At 52.6% G+C, this 23,770-nt stretch overlaps 1 protein-coding gene across 1 annotated transcript; it reads left to right on the top strand.

Moving 5' to 3' along the window:
- The first annotated feature begins 414 nt into the window (after nt 1-414).
- On the top strand, nt 415-22,482 carry Sbk1 (SH3 domain binding kinase 1). Its single transcript, XM_031388239.1, has 4 exons — nt 415-1,030; nt 17,193-17,425; nt 18,453-18,655; nt 19,227-22,482. Exons 2-4 carry the CDS (start codon nt 17,200-17,202, stop codon nt 20,049-20,051), a joined length of 1,254 nt encoding a protein of 417 aa, XP_031244099.1. The 5' UTR covers nt 415-1,030; nt 17,193-17,199; the 3' UTR covers nt 20,052-22,482.
- Nucleotides 22,483-23,770: the final 1,288 nt, after the last annotated feature.

Raw genomic sequence — 23,770 nt, forward strand, 5'->3', positions numbered from 1 at the left:
AGACAGGCGGGTGAACAGATGGACCGGTAGTTGAATGAGTGAGTGCATTCTGAATAGGAGGGCTCGCATTTATTTTTCTTCTTTGAAACAGATCCAGGCTCCGCCCCACAAGCCCAGGCTGGAATAGTCTGGGACAGTCTGGCCCCTCAGGGACCAAGCAGCTGGACCAGGTGACCCTCTGTGACTCCCCCGAGCCCTCTCTAACCTCGTTCAGGCCCCCTCCTGGGCTCTGACCTAGAAAAGAAGCTCGAGCCAATGAAGGGCGGGCGTTAGGACCCGGCGTGACCGGAAAGCGGGCGGGGCCTCGCGCGGCTCCCGCGGTGTTGGGGGGGTGTCCAGGCCCGCGGAGCCCGGCGGGAGGGCGCGGCGGGAGTGCGCGTGCGCGGAGCGCGCACCCGGCGCGGCGGACAAAGGCGCGTGCGGCGGCGCGCGAGGCGGAGGGCGGAGCGGCGGGCGGGCAGGTACGCGCCGGCGGGAGGCGGAGCCGCGAGGCCGCGATGGAGCGCAGCCCGGGCGGGCGCCGGCGCTGGAGCCCGAGCGCCGGGCGGAGCGGGAGCCGAAGCCGGAGCCGCAGCCTCAGCCCGCGCCAGGCTGGGGCAGGAGCCCGCAGGGCCGGGCTGCTCGCAGCGGCGGCGCCTGAACCTCCCAGCGGCTGAGCGGTGACCTCCATCCTCGCACGCGGCTGCCCGGACGCAGCGACCAATCCAACCCGGGCCCCCCAAGATCTGCTTGCTACAACTGTACACCTCAAGACACAGAGAGACCCAGCCTTGGGACGCTAACTACCCCCCACCCCCTCCGCTGCTCCGGCACACAGGGACCCCAAACCTAGGACAGCAAGATCCTCTTGCTAACGAGAAGCCGCAGGCACCCCTAAGCCTCGGGACCTGGGCGACCAAGCCCTTTGCGACGCCTTCAGCGTCCCGGCTCATGGTGGTGGTGGTGCCCTGAGCCCCTCTCGGGCCGGGCAGACGAAGATCGACACGGCGCCCAGGCCCCCTGCCGCGGCGTCCCCGCGGCCCCAGCCCAGGTGAGTGGGACCCAGGGAAGGGCGGCAGGTGAGTGGCACCGAGGTCCCCAGAGTCCCGCAGGTGGGGAAGGAAGTCCAGAGTGCCCGCTCCCCCTCCTCAGCGTCGCCATGGAGCCGAGGCTGAAGGACGTCTCTTTGTGTCTCGCTTGGAGGAGCCGCCCCCTCTTCCTCTCCCTTCCCCCACCTTCCACCCCAACCCTGAGATTTGGGCACAGCTTCGGACCCCGGGAAAGAGTAGTTGCGATGCCCTGGAGAGGGGTAAGGGGATAGAGAGTCTCCCCCGTATAGCAAGCCAGGCACGTTAGACCTTAGGTTCTTTGAAGAATAAAGAGATGTAGATGTCCTCTCCCAAAGGCCAAGCTGAGTTCTTAAGTGACCCCCCCCCAGGAAAGAAAAAATTGGGGGTGCCCAAAGGTGAGAGGTGCCTGCATTCTGCAGCTCTGGGTGACAACTGGGATTTGGGTGTGTGCCCTTTGTCTGAGAGGGCAGGGAAGGGGCGTGTTTGAGAGAATGAGTGGAAATCTCTTATTTTCTGACTCCCAAACCCCAACTCAGGTCTCAGTGGGGCTCTTTACCCAGTCCCTCTTTGTGCTCCCTGCAGAACAGGGAGAGGGCAAGCCCTCTCACAGTGAACAGCTAGTTGTTGGCTAGGGGAGGTACCCTGAGGGAAGAAACCATTTCAGGTCAGAGCACCTTTCCATCCCTCTAAGTCCCAAGGACAGGAAACCCAAGTCTCTTCCCTTTTCCTGACCCGGGGAACACCTAGGGCCAAGTCCAGGACTGGGACATTGTGTCCTCTACAATGCAGGATGGATGAATCTGGGTTCTTGCTTAAGCTTTCCAAAGCATCTACAATCAAGAGGGCCTCAACAAAGTCCTAAACCCCAGGACCCAGGGGAAGCTGGAAGATCTTGGGAGTATTGTACCCCAAGAAAGGGCAGGAAGGTTTTCTCAGCCTTCCATAGACAGGTGCAAAGTTAGGTAGGAGGTGAGTAGAGAGGCTGAGGAAGGCAGGACCCTGGACACAGAGCCCTGAAGAAGTTTCTTTGTTTACCCATTCATTGCAGCCTCGGTATACCAAGTCTGGAGTTCCAGCCCTGGAGTCTGGGGCTCCCCCTCATCTTTTCTTGATGGTCTGGCTTCAGATTTCTGGGCTGTTCTGGTTGTCCAGACCATGTCCGGACCAGCTGCCCTGCCTTTGGCCCCTTGTCTGTGAGACACCTGATTCCCTTCCCATCACCACTGCCTGAACTCTTCTTCTGATGCTGGCTTTGCCCCACGAGTGAGGGTGTAGCCTGGGTCAGCACTCTTTGCAGATCCTCCTGCAGACTCCAGGACAGTCAAGGCAGTCACCCCCAGGAGAGGATGTGGGAAGCCAGTTGCCCTGAAGATGAGGTGACCTTGATCAAGCCTGTGGCATTTCCCAGAGAGAATGATAGTGAACTCCATGCTCTGCAGCCAGTGTGGTGGATATAGATTGAAGCCAGACTGTCAGGAACATTTAGGTGTGTCCTAGCCACCTTGGAAGTTTATTTTGTGCAGTGGGTTGGAGCACAGGGCTTGGTCACACACTCCACAGGCAAGAAAGTGGAAGCAGAGGCTGGAGAGCAGAAGTTCAAATGACTTGAGCAGAAAGAACCATTATGAGGCCAGAAGGGGGCTGGCAGGAAGACTTCTCTCCTTGTTAACCTGCGGTGGCTCCCCGTTGAGCAGCCCTAATAAAGCCACTTGGCAGCCCAGCTCTCTGCAGCCTGCCCTAATTTACATCTTGAGCACCCCCACTATACCTGGCTCGTCTTAAAGTCTCTAATTCTTTATCATGTAAAATTCCCCTGACCCAGAGCCCCACTCTAGGACTCCTTGGCAGCTGGTTCTACCTCCAGCTCCCTTTTTGTTCTGGCTTGGACTGGCACATAGTAGAGAGCTCAGTCTAGTTGGTTGGCGTCTGGGCAGCTTAGTGACATATGTTTCCATGTGCTGTGAGACTGCACTTCAAGGCTCAGCTTTGGGAGTTTGGGGGCTGTCCTGTTCTGGCCACCCCAGTATGGTTGAGCCTACAGCCTGATGTCTTGGCGTTTGGAGAATACAGCTTAGAGCCCCAGTTTGTTGCTCATTGTATTTCACATGTCTGTGTTTGTTATTGATGCTCAAAAATTCTTGGAAGATTTCACATTCAGATGCTGATTTGGAGATCTTCCTGAAAAAACAGGGGATACAGCAACTCAAGGCCCAGACCTAGAGAGTGGCCATGTTGTTTGGAGAGGGCACATGTTCCCAGTTGTTCCAAGAACTCCTGACCTGTTCTTTATGGATATGAACTTAGAGCCTAGCTGCTGACGTCCAGGTTTGCCGGGGAGCGTGGGGAAAGTGGAAGCTGGAAAAATGATTGCTCAGCACTGGCTGAGCATATGCTCTCTGGCACCCCCAAGGCTGGGTTAGGATGAGTATAGTGCCCTCCTGGGGTGGTTATGGTCAGTAGTGAGTGGAGCCAGGACTTCCCCAGACTGGCCCCATTCTATTCCACCTCCACATAGCACCAACACACACACCCAGCACTGGAGGCACAGGCATAGCTATCGCTAAGTGCAGTAGACCAGGGTTTAGGCTGAGTCTGACAGGAATTGGGGAGGGCTGCTCTTGACCTCTGTGCAGAGAGGATGAAAGTGGAGGTTCTCCAAGCTTCCTCTTCTCGGGCTTTCCAGGATTGAGTTCTGTGCTTTGAACAGGTGGCCTGGGTTGAACCTTGGGCAAAGGATGCTGGTCATGCCTGCCACATTCAAGGTTCTACTCCCAAACCAGCAAACAAAACAAAGTAACCTTGTCTTTCCCCAGCTTCTGACATTCCCTAAGCATGAAGCTGATGGCTGTTGCCAAATAACTGGGCCAGAGCCAGAGGCCAGCACCAGGCCCTAGCCACTGGCCTTGGCTTTGATAGGTATGCAATCTTCCTGGACAAAGGTCTGCTGGAGCCAGAGGGCAGTGCCATGTGGAGAGCAGCAGTCTGGACTCGCCCTAGGTTTGGGATGCACTTAGCTGCTTTAGCTATTTATCTATAGAATAGGGATAATACTGTGTAGGATGAACTAAGCCAGAAAGGAGCCTAGGCCAGAGACTGTTCAGTCTCATTAAGGGGGCACTGCAAGGGATGGCCGAGCTTCCTTTGGGAACTGCTCTAGAGAATGCAGGGCTTGGGTTGGGGTGGGGGAAAGCAGTCATTGCTAAAGTTGGCAGGGCTGCAGAGCTCTAAGATGGGGAGCAAAGAGGACTTCTAGCCTAGTCTTGGAGGCCTGCAGGAGAAGGTCTGTGGGGTTAAGTCCTTGGGAGGAAGGCACCTTTTATCCGCTGCTTTCTTCCAGGAGAGGTCTTAATAGCAGCAGGGGTAGGCAGAGGCTTTCTGCCTCATGAGGTAGACCCTCCAGGTCCTGTTCGTGGCCACCCCTTTCTGTCATATCCCCAACGCTCCTAGCTCCTCCAAACCCAGGAAGCCATGTCATTAATGTCGGGCTCGGAAGGAGATAGTGGAGCAGTTTCTACTGTCAGTCTGCGGTGCCAGGCTCTGGACAGATTTTCATTTTATCCCTGTGTAATTTTCATTTACACAGCATTGAGCCCATGGTAGGATTTGAGCCCGGCTCTATGTCCACCAAGAGTTTGTGTGGAACTAGCAGCGGCTGCCTATCCAGTAACTAACCTGACCTTGGACTAGATATTTCTTGAGAGCCTGCGTTTTGACTATAGAAGGGCTGCTCAGAGCTCCCAACAGTGGAGGTGCTAGTGAGGGGTCCTCCAGCCTGGAGCCGGTGAGGCAGGCTTGAGCAGTGTCTGCAAGCATTCTAGGTCTTCTTTCACCTTGGGCTACCATACGCAGATGAACTGATCCCAGTCAGGGGACCTGCTGTGACTTCCCTCAGCCTCATACTCCTTCTCTGCAGCTTGAACAATCACAAGAGGGTTCCAGAATATACCAGCTGCTGCTCCTGGGCTTCCAGTGGGAGTCTGGGCAGGGCTGGGCTGGATAAGAGGGTACACAACTCTAACCACTGAGCCTGGCCTTGGGCAAGGTCCTTGACTTCTCTGTGCCTCAGCTCTCTCTTCTGTAAGAATCCTAGCACTTGTCTTCTGGAGCTGTTGGAAGGGCCGGGTGGATGGATCTTTGTCAAGTGCTGTGACCCTCACCTGCGGCACCCCAGAGGTTTGCCTCTAATATCAGTCCTCAAAGCCCCGAGCAGAAGGGGATGGCGGCTCCTCTTTTAGAGATGAAGTCGGTCTATGGCCTGGTGTGGTGGTACACACCTTTGATCCCTGTATTCAGGAGACAGAGGCAGGCAGCTCTCTTAAGTTTGAGGCTAGCCTGGTCTAATAGTAAACTCCAGGCCAGTCAAAACCACAAGTGAAACCTTGTCTGAAAAAACAGGAAAAAAATGGGGCTCTGATGTGAAAGGGCTTTCCCCAAGGCTCTCTCTGTCCTGGGGTTCAAGAAAGGTTCTGGTCACTTTTATCTCACACACAAAGCACAAGGCTTGGTGGATCTGACGTTCCCTGGGGCTTCACCTGGGCACCAGCCTGTTCCAGGGGTCTACAGCCCAGCTACATCAGAGTCTCCTAAGGCAAGGCCCAGGTCAGGGTCATATGCTGTGCCTCACGCCTCATGGATCAAGGATCTTAGAGGACCTCCGGCTGCTGAGAGGAAAGCCACTTCCTGTGGTGTCTTGAGTGGGATGGCACCTTGCCTGACATGCGTCTGTTTCACCGTTAGTGCTGTGGCTATTGGGCTGCACCGTCCGAGCTCTCGAGCTTGGGCCACAGTACTCCCCGCTGCTCACAGATCCAGGAGCAGTGCCGAGCGTGGAGCCGGTGCACAACATATCCTTTTGAAATGTTTTAGGATCAGACAAATCATCTCTAAGCCATGACCAGCTGTGTGACTTGGGATAGAGCTACTTAATCTCTTTCTTTGTGCCTCAGTTTCCTTGGCTGTAAAGACATAAATAGCTTCTCCCAAGGGTATTTGAGGTTTAAATGAATCCGTATGTCTAAAGCAGTTTTGAGTGGCTTGTAAGAGGTGGCTCCCGTAAATATTACTTGAACCTGAACCGTTTTATACCCATTTTCTTCTCCTGTTGGAGCCCAGGGCGTGTCAGATGGGTGCTCTGAGCCATATCTTTAGCTCTTACGCCTATTTAACTGGAAGAAATTGAGTCTCAGAAGATAAACAACTTGCACAGGACCCTGTGGCTAGGAATGGTAGTGAGCTCCTGAGCCTTGGTATAGATGCTACATTGGGGCTTGTTTGTCCCTCTGTAGCTCAGAGGAGATCTGGGGCTGGGGAGAGAGCCTCTGCTCACCCAGCTATCTCTCTAGCAGTCACCATTTGTTCACTGGGAACAGCCTAGCTAAAGGCACTGGCCCATCAACCACTGTGTCCAACTCTATTCCAGATCCTGAGTGCTAGATTGTCTGCATCTTCTAGATCTTGAGTTTTGGAGGTCTTCACAAACCCTGGGCCTGCTCATGGCCCTCCTTGAGGGCCCTATCCCTTGGGACTTGGAACTCCTACCTTCCACAGGGCCAGAGAGGCTAGACAACCTGTTTGGTAACAGTCACCAATTTAAATGGCTGCCAAGGCTTTGCCTAGGGAAGAGGTAGACTGCCAGGTAGAAGAGAGGGAGGGAGGCTCTAAGTCAGTCCTGGAGTCTGACAGCACAGTGATCTCTAGATGGCCCTGGTGGCAAGGACAATGAGGAAGGTTGTATGTCATTGCTTGACCCAGGAACATTCCACTTTATAGATCTGGCAAATGGGGAAGGTGAGCCCAGTGATCACAGTCTATTTCTGGCTGTAGCTGATTTAAGAGTAAGATTTAGCAGCAGAAAGAGGGCCTCTGTGTGTGGAATAGAAGGGCAGATTTGCCTGCATAGTCAGTGGGAGAACTAGACCTCAGGTCCCTCCATCTGGCTAATGCCTTACTGAGTATTTGCTTCGTGCCAGGCATGTAAGAAATGCCTTTTTAGTTTTCACTGTAGCCCACTGTGCTCAGTGGGCATTCTTAGCTCTGTCCTACTGATGAGCAAGCTGAGGCATCTGTAGGGGCACAGCCTACCCAAGGTCACATTGCACAGCAGCAGGATTTGCACCCTGAAGGGGAGATGTTGAATATCCTCTTCTTCCTTTTGCTTTTCGGACCAGGATATAGTACTCGATGGGTTATGTATGATTGCCAAGGGACTGGGGCATAGTGGCTGTGTGTCTGCACATACAACAGTCAGAAAGGGTCAAGAAGATTCTGAGTTTGAGCTCAGCTTGGGCTATTTAGCAGCAAGACACTGACTCAAAGGATAAAACAAAAGAGAGGGCTTGTCTAGAATCCTGTTTTCTAGGAGGCCCCAGCCCTCAAGAATTGGATGCAGGACCAGGCTGTGATGCTGCTCCTGGCAGATGGTGGTCCTGGGCAAGCCAGTGTGGAGGGTAGGGACAGCCCTGAGCGAGGCCATTCAGGAGCACAGCAGCAGCAGACTAGGATGCCTGTCCTGGGAAGAGAGGGGATCTTACCAAGCATAGGCTGTGGGGTGTAAATCCCTGGAGATGGGGTCCTAGTGCTGATGGGCAGTTAGGCAGGGTTCTCATTTGCCTTCTCTAACAGCACCTGTCACCTGGCCTCAGCCTACTGTCCCTTCTGCTTCCCAGACCATGTAGCGTTGAGCCTGGTAAAGTTTTGTCCTTCCTTTCCTCCTTGCTCAGTCCCCACCTCCCCAAGAGATTCAGTTATTCAGTCAACAGAAATTTACTAAGCACCAGCTTTGTGCCATGTGCCATGCTAGCTCCTGGGGACTCCACAGTGAACAAGACCAGGCCATAAAATCCCTGCCCTCTGGGTGCTTCAGTTTGAGTGGGAGAAAGACAGTTAATAGATGTCATCATAGTCAGTAAATTATGTAATACATTCAAAGGTGCTACGTTCTACTGGGGAGAAGTAGAGCAAGGTGTGGAGGAAGGGAAGGTGTCACCCAAGCAGAACATTGACGAAAGATCCATGTGGGCATTGGAGGGAAGAGCTATTCAGGCAGAAGGAACAGCTCCAGGCTGGGATAGGGCTGCTTGGGAACAGCAGGGAAATGGGTGGGGGTGGGGCATAGCAGCAAGTCACGGGGGTTGGGGGTGGGGAACAAGGCTAGTGGAGAAACTGGCATGAGATGGGCTAGCGGAGAGAGTGGAAAAGGGAGCGACACTGGATTCACTGTCTAGAGTAGACTGAAGTCTGGCCCAGTGGCACACACCCACAGTCCTAACTACTCTGGAGGGTGAGACAGAAGAATTGGAAGTTGCAAGCTAGTTTGGGTCAAGGTCAAATACCATCACCACTGTGTGGGTTCTGGAGTTACTTAATATAAGTACATGCAAATGAAAACCCTGTTCTTATTTTCCCCTTGTCAAAGTAGTGTACTAACTGTCTGATTGTATCCGGTGATCTGGAGCCCAGAGGGCAGGGTAACTGGTGACTCTGGGCTCTCTGTAGAAATCCCAAACCCACTCACCCTTTAGCTTATATGCCTGTTTCTAGAAGCTGTGTACAGATGCACTCAAGTCTACCGAGTATCAAATTGCTTCCGTACAAGGCCGCTTACTCTTTATAGCAATAGCATGGACATTGAAGACCCAGCTCTGCAGTTTACTGCAGCCGCTCTTCCTCAAGCCAGGCTTCAATGGGTGCTGTCCAGGCCTGTGGTGCTGAACACGGGTTGGAGGGAGACCTGGGTCCCAGAGCTGAAGGCTAAAAGTAAGAAAGGCCACGAAGCTAAGAATTCAGTCCTGACCCTGAGGCTGCTGAGCTGTGTGACTGTGGGCAGGCTCCTTTGAGCCTCAGCATCCTGCTCTGTGAAAAAGGAGTTGCTGTAGAGATTAAATGGCAAAATAAATGGTAATTTTTAACCACTTCACTTTAGAGGTAGTAGAGCAGTGGCTAAGCTTGGGGTCACCGGATGATGCCTGGTTCTACCGCTTCCTGGATGGGTGATTTTCTATAATGATATGACCAAGCTGCGCCTGGAGGCATATACTTATCATCCCGGCTACTCGGGAGGCTGAGGCAGGAGAGTCAAAAGCTTGAGGACAGCCTGGACTACATAGCAAGACTCTTGTTTTAGAATAAAAGGGGCTGGGGTGCAACACTTGCCTGAGCTCCATCCCCAGCATTAAACACATGCCTAAGTTTCTTCATTTATAACTTGGAGTCAGTAATATTCCCCACACTGTGAGGCAGTGGAAGGATTTGATGGAGCCACAGGATTCAGCTCATCAGCGTCACTTTCTGTTGGTGTTTCCAGCCTGTCCACAGTGACCAGTGCTCCTCACAGTTGCTTCTCTCACACCACCTGTACTTGGGACTGTTAGAGGACAATAGCACTTCACCTTCAAAGACATCCTGGCCTGCCACTGACCGGTGACTGGCCATCAGTATGTCTGTCTAAAGATTGGGGCCAACCAACAATCCTTCACATGGTGCTTGAAAAATAACTGTGTGCCTGCAGGGTCATATTCAGGAAAGCCAAGATATAAAAAGTTACAACTTCCAAACACGTAAGGAATTATTCACCGGCATTTGTCACCCCCTGGCTCAGTGCTGGGAATAGCAAGATGATTAAGGCAGGGGCTGGCTTTCAAGGAGCTTGCGGCTTTCTCGATGGGTTTTAGGTACACTCGTCTGGAGTCTAGCTTGAGAGTTATATAAACTCATCAGCTGGCTTAATTAAGCCGGAACAGAAATCCATTGATTCATGAAGCAAATGTCCAGGAGTATAACTGGCCTTAGGCATGCCTTGTCAGCACATCTCTGCTGCTTCCCTGTCAGGCAGGTTTCCCCGTTGGTATGGCCAGCCAGCTTCCAACAGCTGTAGCCCTGTGTCCTTTGGCTTGGTCTCCCACCCAGAGTGGAGGATGCTGTTTCTCCATAGTTCCAGCAGACATCTCAGGACTTGGCTGCAGTGGGTCACCATTGGGCACATGTCCATCTTGAGGCAGATGAAATAATGGATCCCTAAGTCAGGCCTGCGCCTGATAGCAGTGTAGAGAGCAGGGCAGGACTGCTACCCTAAGAAAGGGGAACTGATGCCGAGCAAGGCAGCACCACATGGCAGTTCACGGAGCCTCAGTAGCGCTGCAAGGCCAGATGTGCTGGTGCACGCCTGTAGTCCTAGCCCTCGGGAGGCCGAGGCGGGAGGATGGAGAATTCAGTGCCACCCTGGCAATAACAACCCAGTGATCCAAACTCCATTGCAGCTGCGTGAGCAAGGCAGAAAGTGAGTCAGATCTGACTTTCAGTCTAGCTGGGGCAGGGTGTGCGGCAAGGCACAGTGGTAGGCTAACACAAAGCGCCACAGGCTGCGTGTGTTAACTGAAGTGCAGATAGAGAAAAGTTCATCCAGTGGGGCCCAAGGACTTCTGAGGGAGGCAGCACGAAGAAGACTGGCATGTGGAGAGTCAGGAGAACGCAGCTGAAGCTCACTTGCCTTTCACTGGTGGAAGGGGGAGAGGTCACTGGGCTGTCCCCACTCAGTTCTGAAATTCTACCACACAGCTATTTCCCCCCACAGGGGGGTGAGTAGTCATATCCAGAGAAGCCAGGCTTGTGTTAAGAGACTCCTGGAGTTTGCCCTTGTGTGGGACACAGTGTAGGTCCAAGGGCCTAAAGGAGGGGACCTGAACATAGGACAGAGAATTTGGGGACTCTAGTATAAAGACAGAAAGCTCAGCTGGAGCCAGGTATTGTGACTCACTCCTGTGATTCCAGCCCTTAGAAGTCAGAGGCAAGAGGGTCACAGGTTCTCGGCCAGCCTAGTCTACATAGTAAGTTCCAGGTCAGTCAGAGTAAGAAAACAAACCAAAAAGAAAGGCTTGGTCCTGCCTCACCTCTCATAGCCCCTCAGTCCCCACAGGTAGGCTTCTGCCTCTGTTGCACCCCCAGAGATGAAGGATGCTTTTCTCTATACCATGTTTGCCTTGCACCCACAGGACAGGAGCTCCAGATCTGGATCCATCTCTGCCAAGTGCCAGCTTTGAGTCCATGTGTACCCCAGTAGCTGTCTTGATTTGCTTGGTGCTTCTGCTACCAAGGACCTCTTAACTAGGTGGTTTATAATGAGCAAGTGCATTTCTCAGTTCTAGAGGGGTAGGACATCAAGGCCAAAGGCATCCCATGGTAGAAAGTGGAAAGGAAACAGAAAGACCAGGATGAGCCTTTAAAAAGAACCCAGCCTCTAAGTAGTTTCCAAGGTCTCTTCTCAAAAATCATACTTATTAGTATTCTGTATGTGGTGTGTGTGCATATGTATATGGTACATGTTTATGGATGGGTGTACACTGCTTAGTGTATATGTAAGGGTCAGAGGAAAACTTTGTGAAGTCAGTTCTCTCCTATCTTAAAGGGTCTGGTGGGCATCGAACTCTGATCATCAGACTTGTGCTATAAGCACCTTTACCCACTGAGCCATCTCACTTGCCCTGCTCAGGTCTCTCTTCCTTCTCCTTTGTTTGTTTGTTAGTTTGTTTTTGAGTCAGGTTCTGTGTAGTTTATAGAGATCCTGGAAAGGGAATAACATTTGAAATGTAAATAAAGAAAATATCCAATTAAAAAAAGAGAGAGATCCACCTTTCTCTGCCTCTCAAGTTCTGGGATTAAAGGTGTGTGCCCCAATATCTGACCAGATTTCACTTAATACTGTTAAAATGACAGAACCGAGTGTGGTGGCACAGTCTGTAATCCCAATATCCAGAAAACTGAGGTGGGAGGAGCAAGAGTTTAAGGCCAGCATGGGCTACGCGGGATACAAAAAAGGCAATTAGGTTTCACTGTTGGACTTGGAGGGGTATTTCTGTAAAGTGAGAGTATAGCAACTATATTACATGCTGTGATTGTTACTTTACTTAAGTCTAGCCCACCATGCTTAAAGCACCCAGAGTGCTCAATAAATACAGCGACACCATTCTCCCACCAACAGGATGAGGCAAGCCCTCCTCTCTGCAGATGGGTCACCCTCCACCCACTTGTGTGATTGCATTTTTGTCTTTGATCTCTGTCACCATTTTTGGGAGTCTGGCCATGTTCCAGGCAGGTGCAAAACATAGTTCTGTCTACTGACTGCATAGCCCTTCCTGAGAATAGCAGTAGTTGTTGTGACAAGCCATAGTTCAGATGTGGAACACAGTAGAAATTCATAGAATGATACAGGGGTGGATAATCTTCACCCCTCCTTGGGGGACATCTAGTGGGGACTCTACCACATTTGAGCGTTTGGGAGTCCTTTGCTCAAGTCAGCATCCAGAAGGCTTCCACAACTGGAAAAAGACCTGAGCTGACAGTGACAAGTCACTGTGTTCACATCCCAGTGGGGAGCAGCCAGCCACATGGCCTCATGAAGGAAGCTGACGATTGTGACTTTGTAATGTAGAAGAGGAGACTGTTTGATGGAAGCTGGCTGTCTGCCACAGCCACAGACAAGTCACCACACTCGAGCCTCTGTTGTTATCTGTAGAACAGAGAACATCATTCAATAGTGACAGTGGCTGCCCCGATTGTACATTTACTGAAATCATTAATGTGTTCATGGCTGTGTAAGTCACACCGCAGGTAAGCTGCCTCTATAAAGCACAGGCAGCGGCTTGCCCTCTCCTCAGGGTTCTTGTGAGGACTTGGCAAGGAAAATGTTGCCAGGGTGGTGCTGTTGCACGTGTGTGCATGTTTGTATGTCTGTGTATACATGTTTGTATGTCTGTGTGCATGTTTGATGTCTGTGTGTGTGTGTGTGTGTGTGTGTGTGTGTGTGTGTGTGTGTACGCTTATGGCTTGTGTGCGTTTGTCTCTGCTTATGGTGAAGTATGAGAGTTCCGAAGCACTGTGAGCTGGGTTCTGGGCTGGGTGTAGCATCACAGGGTGGCACCCAACCCAGGCTGCCTGCCAACAGGAAGTGGTAGGCGGTTCAGCCTTGCTTCTTGCTTGGGAAACCCTCCCCCATTTTGGTGGCCCTCCAGCATGTGGCAGAGCCAGGACTACCGTGCCTGCACACTAGGATGTCCATCTTTGTCTCCTGGAGTGTACACATCAGATGGTCAAGACAGCAGCCCAGCATCTCCCTGCTGGGTGGGGGAAAGTTCCAGCTCACTACACAGATGGGTATCAAAGCCAGTAGAAACACACCCTGGAAGGGTGCCACCTAAAGGGTCTCTTGGGGCAGCAGCCACCCAGAGTGTGGGAGGGTAGCCTGCCGAGCACCAGCAGGGAGGAGACAAAGGTCAACAGAAACCTCTGTTTCCTGGGTGCTGGGAGTTCACAGGCACTGTCTGTAGCTAAGTACACTCAAAAGGGTGTGCGTCGGGACCTGGAGGACAATGATCCCCTAATGTCAGACACGTCTTTATCCTTCCAGCCACTCAGGAGCTAGACATGTCGTGCTTCACTCAGTCTCAAGCTGTCACATATACCAGGAGCCACGTGACATTGCTGTGAGGATGACATGGGTATCCTTGGCAGAGGTTCCACCCAGCTACTGCAGGATCTGGGTGTATTGTTCCCAACTCTTGTCTTGGGAAAGAACTGATTTAAAGGATGAAGTTTAGATCCAGTTCCAGAGCTAGCTGTGTTTCTGTGGGTCTGCCACTTGGTCTCTGTGCTTCATTTCATCGTGCAATAACAGTACTATTACATAGTGTTCAGACGAATTGCGGAGTCCTCACCACAGCTTGGCTGTAGTAGGCATGGTTGAATTAATGTTTTTGTCTTCTTTAATGTATGGATGTGTAAACTGAGGCCCAGGACTGGCCATAGGTCACTCAGCTGAAATAGCTCACAGAAGGATCAAGGCCCCAACTGTTCCAGGCTCTTGCCATCTCTGTAGCTCCCCACTGTGTCTCTAAGTCAGGGTTGGTAACTGGGTCAGAGCCAGTATGTACCTGAGGGATGACACAGCAGCATCAGGGACAGACATGTGGATTCAGTCATTGCCTCCTGCTGACACCTTGTGGAGAACATGATTGTAGGAAGAGGAAGGCTGGGCGGCCCCAAAACTTACCCAGTAAATATAGCGTGCAATACAGCATGGGTTTGGATCTGGTCTGGCCTCTGCCCTCAAGAGCTCTTGGCTTGTTAATAGGTAGGCGCAGCTGAGACATCTTTCCCAACCTGGTCAGCAGGGGAGGCACAGATGTAAGCTCTTCAGTGCCAGTGACATGCACCTGCTGGGGCAGTAGAGGTTCATAGAGGAGAGGGACCCAAGGACAGTGGTACTTGAGAGGTCAGGCAGGGGAACAGGAGTGGAAAGTAGAGGGTGCTTGGAACAGTGGCCTGTCTAGCGGCTTCTAAAGTTTGCAGAGGCAGTGCATTGGCTTGAGTGCCTAGAGGCAGTTCTGAGGCCCAGTCAAGCACTTAGAAGGAATACAGCCTCCTACAGCTGCCAGTCAAAGTCCCAGGCAACAAACCATCGCAGGTGACCCAGCAGAGCTGACGATGCTCTAAGTGGGAGAGTTGTATCAGAAAACACATGTCTGCACAGTAGGCCGTCCGTCTCTGTCTCCAGGAGTGTACACACATCAGATGGGTAGGACAGCAGCCCAGCATCTCCCTAGGGGTTAAGGAAGATCCAGATTAAGAGGGCTATCTATTCATAAGAAACCCTCAGGAAAAAAACCCACACTGTCCTTGGAAAGTTAGAGACAATGGCCTGGGGACACCTTCAAAATTGGTTTCCCTTCCTTTTTGAGATGAAGGTAGCTAACTTGTCTTCCTCACCAGGTAGGTGGTGAACATTTGACAGAACTCATGATCCCTGAAGCTGAGGGAGACTCCCCTCCGTAGTTCCCCAGTATACCCTAATCATGGCTGTGGCACAATTGTAGCCTGGATCTGGGTAGGACTGTGGACACTGGCAACAGAGCCCAGTCACATAGAGTAAAGGGAAGCTGGACTGGGTTTCCCATCATCCTCTATGGGGTTGTGAAAGCATAGCCATGCCACAGACTAGACTCCCAGGTAATGCTGTGGCATCTAGACTCAAAATAAAACTCAGAAAAGGCTGCAGCTGGGGGTGGGACAGTTCTGTGAGAACAGGGTCTAGGAACAGAGCAGAGCTGTTTCATGAATGGAGAGAGCAGGAGCCTGGGGAAGTAGAAGAGGTGGGAGCCAGTGCAGGGAGGGGGCCTCTCGTCTCAGCCATTGCTGAGGATGGCACAGATGGAACTCCGCCTATGGCTGGTGGGAGGCCAGGAAGTTCCCTCCTGATGTTCCTCCTCTCTGTGTGAAGTGGGAGGCTGGGTCGTGCTGCCTAACAGGGAGGGGAGGCAGGAGAAAGGGCTTGACCTGGAAGGGAGTGGCTAGCCAGGGCTCATGGGGGTAGTGAGGTTCTAGCACCCCCAGCTTCCAGCTGGAAATGCATAGATAAGCTTGGGTGTGTGGTCCTAGCATCCCTGAAATCAAGGAGCAACCGCACCATCCTTACCTAATCACCCCATGGAGCCTGGTCAAGGCTGTGGCAGAACCCGTCTGGAGCTGTGAGTCTGCAGACGTGGCATGGCACACACCTACAGAGCACTTACTGTGTACCAGGTGCTTCATGCCTATTTAAACCTCACAGTGGCTCATGGGAAGTAGTTCTGTTAAATCTCTTGATAGCTGAGGAAGCAGGCACACATGCTACCTGCCCAGGGATGTCCAACTAAGTGACATTTGGTATTCAAACCCAGCCTGAGGCTTGTAGGTCATGCCTCATCTCAGATGAACCAGAGAACTTGGTATAATTGTGATATGGGCAGGGGGCTCTGGGATGAGAGGCTTAAGGGAAGTGCATGAGAAACAGCTGATGAGGGGTCTGAGTGCCGACCTCTGGCTGTTAACACTCATGCACATGCGCACACCTGCCCAGTATAACTGGAAGGCTCTGCTCCCAATACACACACACACAGCTAAGAGAAGGTTCTGGATGGCTGCCTGAAAGATAAGGATGGAGAAAAGGCAGGCTTATACTGGGACAAAAGGAAACTCTTGGGATGACAGATACGCTCATTATGTTGATTGCAATGATGGATTCATGAATATTTATGTGTTAAACTCATCAAATCGTGTTTTAAATATGTAGTTTATCATATACCAAGCAAACCCCAGAAAAGCCACAGAAAAATGAAGCAAAGTATAAGGTGGAAAGCAGAAGTAAGAGCCCCAAATTGGGCATTACTATCACAGAGTCAGTTCCCAGCCTTGGACTTCAGCTGGGGTGGTGCTGTACCCCATTAGCCAACCATCTTTGAAGGGCAGAGGATGATGGTCTATATGGAAACACAGGAGCCGTGAGGGGTATATGCATGAAGACCATCCCTGTGGTGGACATAAAGGAGTCTCAGGCTGGGACTGTTGAGGACAGGCAGGACTTCCATGGGACAGGTCCCAGAGCCATATGTACTGTATCAGAGGGGACTGTGTTTTCCCCAGGGATGTCATTGGTCATGGCTGCATGTGTTGTTACTGTGTGGCCACGCTGGCACTCTCTTGCCTGTATAGGGTGAAATGGTGTGGCTGAGGTATTTGATATGGCAGAGGCTGCCATTCATTGTCCCCAGCCCATGCTCTTGAGCCCACTCTGCCTCTTGCTGTGAAATGCCATTTGTATGTTCATTGTGTTTATTGTCCATCTTTCTGATGCATAAACCTCACAGGCAAGGATTCTCATATATTTGTGCAGTGCTGGATCCCCAAAGGCTCTGATGTCCCCTGGCAAACAGCAGATGCTTCATCATTATTTGTGAATAAGGCTAGGGCTGTAGGTTAGAGACGCATTGCATGCTTAGCATGTGAAGAACTGTAGGTTTGACCCCCCCCCCTCCCAGCACCACCCACAACAGAAACCCAGAACTTGTGAATGGGAACATATGTGTGGTTACTGCTTTGTGGCATAAACCTGTGTGCTTGCTGGGTACTGTGTGGGCTAGTGTGAGACAAATGGGTCTGTGATACACAGTGCTAATGAGGGACAGTGACTGTCTCAAGAAACTACAGGGATGGTGTCAAGATTAATGATGCTTAACATTCCTGTGGCCCAGCCAGGAATCTCCTAGGTGCTGGGGGTAGGGGAGGTGGGAGGAAGATGGTGAGGGGGTTTGTCACTCATCATGCCGTACCCCACAACAGGGAGAAGATGAGCGTGGGCTGCCCTGAGCCTGAACCGCTCCACTCCCTGCCTTGCTGTGGGCCGGGGGCCGCCCCTGTACCAGGTGCAGGTGTGCCCCTCCTCACAGAAGACATGCAGGCGCTGACCCTACGCACGCTGGCTGCCAGCGATGTTACCAAGCACTACGAGCTCGTGCGGGAGCTGGGCAAAGGGACCTATGGGAAGGTCGACCTGGTGGCTTACAAGGGCACAGGTGAGTGTTGGTAGGGTGGCAGGGTATTAAGGTTAGGGACATACCTGGACAGAGGGCCAGCAAAGGTACAGAGCAGGAGGAGTTGGCAAAGTGCCCAAACCAAGGCTAGGCTACTTTAGGGCCATCTGGGTACCTTTGAGACAGATGAGCCCAGGGACAAGATATGCTGAAAGTGGTACTTGAAGAACATTGGTGACACCTTATGCTGAGGAATTAGGCAGAGGTGAGGACAGGTCTTTGGGGACAGGACATCTTATTTAGAGGGTGTGGGGAGATGGCCCTGTGGGATTGGTCTGGACATGATTCTCCAATAAGGACATAGACCCTGCAGTTCAGCCAGGCAGCCAGGGTCACAGCACTACAGTGAGGTGACCTAAGAAGACACTGTGCAGGCCAGGCAGGAGGAGTCTCTAGGACAGAGAACTAAGGCAGCAGGAGGAAGGCTTGCATGGGCACGCCTTAGTGCTTTCTGTGTGAGCCTGGGCAGTGGAGCCTGTTAACTCTGTAGGAAAGAAGGTAGGGCCTATGATGTGTAGCATTATTGCTTTTGCATAGCTGTGTACCCAGTAGGGTACACATGCCTGCCCAGTTTAGGGGACTAGTTCCTTATGGGGGGTTCTCTTGTTCACCCATTGACAAGCATTTGATGAGCCTGCTGTGTGGTGAATTCTGGAGATACTAGTGCAAGGCAGGGCCCTGTGTTCAGGGAGTCATGTTCTAGTGAGGGAGATAAATATGACAGATGAGCAGACTGGATGTTAGGGAAATAGCTCAGGGTAGAGGCAGTAAGCCTTCCTGCTATTTTTCAGTCAAGGGCTACAAGCTAAAAGAAAGACCCATGTCAGCACCGCTCTGCTTGGTGGACTTAGACAAGTCTTCTCTTTTTACTGGGTCAGTTTTCCATCTGTGCATGAGGACATCATGCTGACTGTGGCCACTAGCCTTATTGCAGGGACAGGTTGTACAGCCAAGTGTGGGGGTGTATCTGAGAGAGAGGGTCTCACTGTTGTTGTTGTGGCCCTGCCAGGCACTAAAATGGCCCTGAAATTTGTGAATAAGAGTAAGACAAAGCTGAAGAACTTCCTGCGTGAGGTGAGCATCACCAACAGCCTGTCATCTAGCCCCTTCATCATCAAGGTCTTTGACGTGGTCTTCGAGACTGAGGAGTGCTATGTCTTTGCCCAGGAGTATGCACCTGCTGGGGACCTGTTTGACATCATTCCTCCTCAGGTACTTCAGAGAGTGGCAGAGAAAGGGGAGATGGGCTTTGGGGCTGCCAGAGTATGAAATCCTGGAAGGAGTTGGACAAGTTGATCAACCAGTAGGCTGGGTATGGTAGTGCATGCTTGTAATCCCAGCAATTGGGAAGTGAGGCAAAGGCATCATGGCTTCCATACCATCTTAGGCTGAGTAGTGAAACCCTAGCTCAGAAAAACCAGAAGTGTAGCTTAGTGGTAGTGTTTATCTAGCATACATATGAGCTTGGGTTGACTCTCAGCAATTCATATAATAAATATGCAAATGAACAGGCATCGAGGCCGCAGAGGTGTCTCTGGAGCAAATGGGGGAGGATCCTAGTGCTTGGTTGGGATCTTTCCACGTGGGTAAAGGTCGAGGTCAAAAACCACCTAGCAGAGGAACAGGAAGGGAGGAGGACGAATAGGCACCAGGATCGAGGCAGGCTCAGAGGACAGCAGGAGAGTTGTGGCCCCCAAGTGGGCAAGTGACAGGGTCTGAAAGAAGGAACTGGGGCGAGGGCAGGCGGCCTAGCTACTCCTGAGCAGCTCTCTGTTCCCAACAGGTGGGGCTCCCAGAGGACACTGTGAAGCGCTGTGTGCAGCAGCTGGGGCTGGCGCTGGACTTCATGCACAGCAGGCAGCTGGTGCACCGCGACATCAAGCCCGAGAATGTGCTGCTGTTTGACCGTGAGTGCCGCCGTGTGAAGCTGGCTGACTTCGGCATGACGCGTCGCGTGGGCTGCCGTGTGAAGCGCGTGAGCGGCACTATACCCTACACAGCACCGGAGGTGTGCCAGGCTGGCCGCGCTGATGGCTTCGCGGTGGACACGGGCGTGGACGTGTGGGCATTCGGCGTGCTCATCTTCTGTGTGCTCACCGGCAACTTCCCGTGGGAGGCTGCATCGGGTGCAGATGCCTTCTTCGAAGAGTTCGTGCGCTGGCAGCGGGGTCGCCTGCCCGGGCTGCCATCGCAGTGGCGCCGCTTTACCGAGCCTGCGCTGCGCATGTTCCAGCGGCTTCTGGCACTGGAACCTGAGCGGCGTGGACCCGCCAAGGAGGTCTTTCGCTTCCTCAAGCACGAGCTCACATCCGAGCTGCGGCGGCGGCCTTCACACCGCGCACGCAAGCCGCCTGGGGACCGCCTGCCAGGGTCCCTGCGCCTTGAGGCTCCAGGGCCACTCAAGCGCACTGTGCTCACCGAGAGTGGCAGTGGCTCGCGTCCTTCCCCACCCAGCGTAGGGCCCGTGGTACCCGTGCCAGTGCCAGTTCCAGTACCTGTGCCTGAGGCTGGTCTGGCTCCGCCCGCACCCGCAGGCAGGACCGACGGCCGCGCAGACAAGAGCAAAGGGCAGGTGGTACTGGCCACGGCCATCGAGATCTGCGTCTGAGCCGCTGCAGCACAGCTGCTGCGGGGTAGCCGCGCGCTCTAACCCGTACTGGGGACAAGGAGCAGCCGCTGCGCGGCAGTGGGAAGGAGTAGTGTAGACTAGGAGGCCCAGACACCGGCGTCGGTGGTGGGCTGGTGACATAGCTAGTAAATGACCATGCGTATGGCCAGCCTCAGCCTAGAGGACCTGAGGCCCTTGACAAAGGCTGGGAGCGTGTGGGCCAGACTCTGAGCTCTGGAACCTGAACACTCCTGGCGCTTCATACCCCTTGCCGGATAACCCTACAATATTCCATCCAAACCTAGGCACAGAAAGGGGTCTTTGGTGTAGGGCAGATATAGGCATGAGATTTTTGGTGTCGGGCAGATATGGGCATGAGATTTTTGGTGTCGGGCAGATATGGGCATGAGATCCTTAGAAACTGGCTAGGGACAGGCACTGGGTAGATAACTGGTGTCCAGGATATCAGAGAAAGAGGCCAAGCCCCTTAAATGTAGCAAAAGGTGTGTGCAGGAACAGACCCGAGTATCTAGTGATACCCTCCCTTCCTCCTGCTGATGGGGACTTTGAACCCAGGAGGGAGAGCTATTACTGTAGCCACGAGGCTTTTGGGAACAGAGCTCCAATGTGTGCCCCTCCTGGGAGTAGGGGAGCAGATGGCTGGGGAACAGGAGGCTTGGCACTCCTGTGTCCCTAGGGCAACGGAGTATAGGCACAGCCCAGCTGCCCCTTCCCTGAGCACTCCACAGGCAGGGAAACAATTGTGCCAGTTACTCCTGGGTTTCTGTTGGCGTCACATGTCAGCCTCGATTTTAGGCCAGTACCCTTTCAGGAGCAGAGCACATCGCGGATGGGACAGGACATCACTGAAGTGAGGAGGGAGTGTGAGGTGTGTCTGGTGCCTCGAATGCCCAGACACTTCCCCGGGCAGCTGCCAAGAGCCAGGCCTATGTTTTACCACACTCCTCAGGGAATCCCAGGAGATACCTGCTGTTGGCTCAGGTTCTTAGGCAGCAAAACAGAAATTCACCCTGCCCCAGCTCTCCTTTGGGACCCCTACACAAGAGGCTCGAGGAACCCCTGCAATAACCTCAACACAGGGAGGCTGCGCCTTCTGCCTGGCACCACCCAACTGGCCAGCCTGGGTCACCTCTCCTAGGGTCCCTCCAAAAAAGTTCCGGGTCATTCGAGGAGGTTCCATCTTGGGGCTGGCTGGCTAGCTACAAGGGGCAGCAACCACCCCTCAGCCTGGAGCCCCCACCTCTACACACTCCCTTACTCCCACCACAAAGGGCTATAGGTCTCCCTGCCCTGCCTGAGTCCAGTTTACAAACTGTGGTTGCTCCAGGGCCTGGTCCTACTCTCCTGGGGTGCCACCACTTCCCTAGTGGACACAGGGCCCACATATGCCAGGTAAGTAGCAAACCCCTCCTCCTGCCAAGAGCTGAGTCTCCGAAGGCCCCCATCACTGCCCTGGCCCACCTGGGGCCCTTAGGCCCTCCTTCCCAGCCGCTACTTCTCCTCTTGCCTTAGGCCTCTCCACCCTGATCTGCAATAACAAGGAAGCGAGATTCCACAGTAGACATCCCGCATCCCATAAACGCCCTCTCTGTTGAGATCCTGTGTGGGAGGCTTCTCCCCTGTAGTGTCTAGGATGGTAGTCCTCAGAAGAGACTTTAGGTATGTAGCCCAGCCCCTTTGTTTAGAGGCAGCAACCAACCTGACCTGCGACAGGACTCAGAGTGGGTCAGCCTCTGCTCTTGCCACTGCTGGTACTGTCTCGGTTGAGTTGGGACCCTTTGCCCCTTAGGAGAGGTGTTGGTTACAGATGTTTACCTCAGTTTGACACTGTTGAAGAAACAAATAATAATAGCAAAAAATTAGTTAACACGGTAGACACGGAGGCTTAGAAGACAAACCACAGAGGAACCTCCCCTTTGCAGTTTTTCTGTGAAGTACAGTTTGTTCATGTCCGCACACATATGTGCGCATCTCTGTCTCACCCCAGGGCAGGCCAGATCATCTCTTGACACCTGTCCCAGCCTGTGTGTCCCTCACTGCCCCCTGTCCTTTGGTGCTTCCCAGGGGCCCCTTTGAGCTGGCTTGTGGGGTGTAGGGGAGCTCCCTGGATGGGAAGTGAGGCCTTGGGTTAGCTAGAGGTCTCCCACCAGGTTCTGTGAGTGGAGAGCCCTATGGCTGCGTGACATTCACTGAGCCCACAGGACAGTCCTGGTGGCTGGCATCAGTGTCCAAATCTTGGGCAGAGCCTGAGTTGTTCTCAAGCTGTAGAGCCTCACACCCCTGTCTTGCCTCTCCTACCCCATGTGTTTGTAAATATTCTGGCTTCCTTTGGCCCTGAGGAGGTTTTTAAATGTGTTATTTACTTCTCTAACTATGACAATTGCTATAAAATAAAAATTTAGAAAAATGATTGTTTCAGCTGCAGGGTGGGAGGGGTGCACAGATCTTCATTTACAGCTCACTCTGAGGTAGCATCTGCAGTGTCCAGGCCTCTTGAGGCCTATTATTATTAAGCCTCAATGGACCCAGGCCTGGGCTGAAGGGGGCATATGCTTCCTGAACTCTATTCAGGAGGGGCAGAGAATTGTCCTGGCTTGGAATCCAGCTTCGACTTAGACTTGTGCAGCCTGGACCCAAACAGAAGGCTCCCAGCCACCATCTTGGCAGTCTTTAGTGAGCACCTTTGGTATACATGTCAGCGACTATGAAAGTGTAGGCAGTGAAAGTCTAGTTATGGGTGAGTGTATCTGTGCTCTCTGGGTTCCTTTTCCCACCTTTTGTCCTCCCAGTTTCAGTCCCATCACTAGATAAAGAATAGGGGGGGATGAGAGAGATCCCTGAGTCTAACTTTTGTTTCTTCTTTGACCATTACTACTCACAAATTGCAACCAACCCTCCCTGAATGATCACCAACCACCCCACCTCTCAGGACCCTCTAAAAAGTTCCCAGAATTCCAAACACCACACAATTGTAGAAACCTATCTGTAGCTGGCAAAATCATGCCCCCGCTAGAGCACGAGGCAACTCATAGTCAGCTGCTGAGGACACTCTGAAGCAGCCACATATCCCACATCTGGGATTAAACTGAAAACATGTTCTTATATTTCTATTTTTAAAGAAAACAAAATTCCATAATTGTCACTACAAGCATGTCATTCACAGAAGGCCAGGGCTTGGGAAGGCACAGGACTGAGCTCACCATGTTTTGAGATACCCAGGGAAGCTCTGGATAGACAAGCCAGAAAATTCTAACTTAACTGGGCTAGGGCACAGTGGGGTTCTAGGAGTGGTCTTGGGGCCACGTAAGAGCTGATGCTGGTGTGGCTGTAGGGAAGTATACCAAAACTACTCGCTAGTTACCCACTATGCCAGCAAAATAGTGTGCCTGCTCTGACTTCAAACCCTGTCATATCAAGAATTGACCACCTAGCACAGCCAGCATGCCCATTTTTGGGTACAGCACCCCTCCCTTTCAGCAGTTTCCTTTTTTGACACACACCCCCCGTAACTCTGGAGTCCCCTCAAGTTCTAGCAGCCCACACCATTCTTTTCTTCTAAAAGATCTATCACTTTTTTAAAAACCTAAACAGCTCCCCACGACACCCCAAGTCAAGGCTGCTGTCCTTAGAGTGCCCCCTCACACCACCCCGCCTAGGCTGGCTGTTACTGTTCTGCCCCTCATACCACCCCGCCTGGG

The sequence above is a fragment of the Mastomys coucha genome, unplaced genomic scaffold, assembly GCF_008632895.1.
Source record: "Mastomys coucha isolate ucsf_1 unplaced genomic scaffold, UCSF_Mcou_1 pScaffold21, whole genome shotgun sequence".
NCBI lineage: Eukaryota > Metazoa > Chordata > Mammalia > Rodentia > Muridae > Mastomys > Mastomys coucha.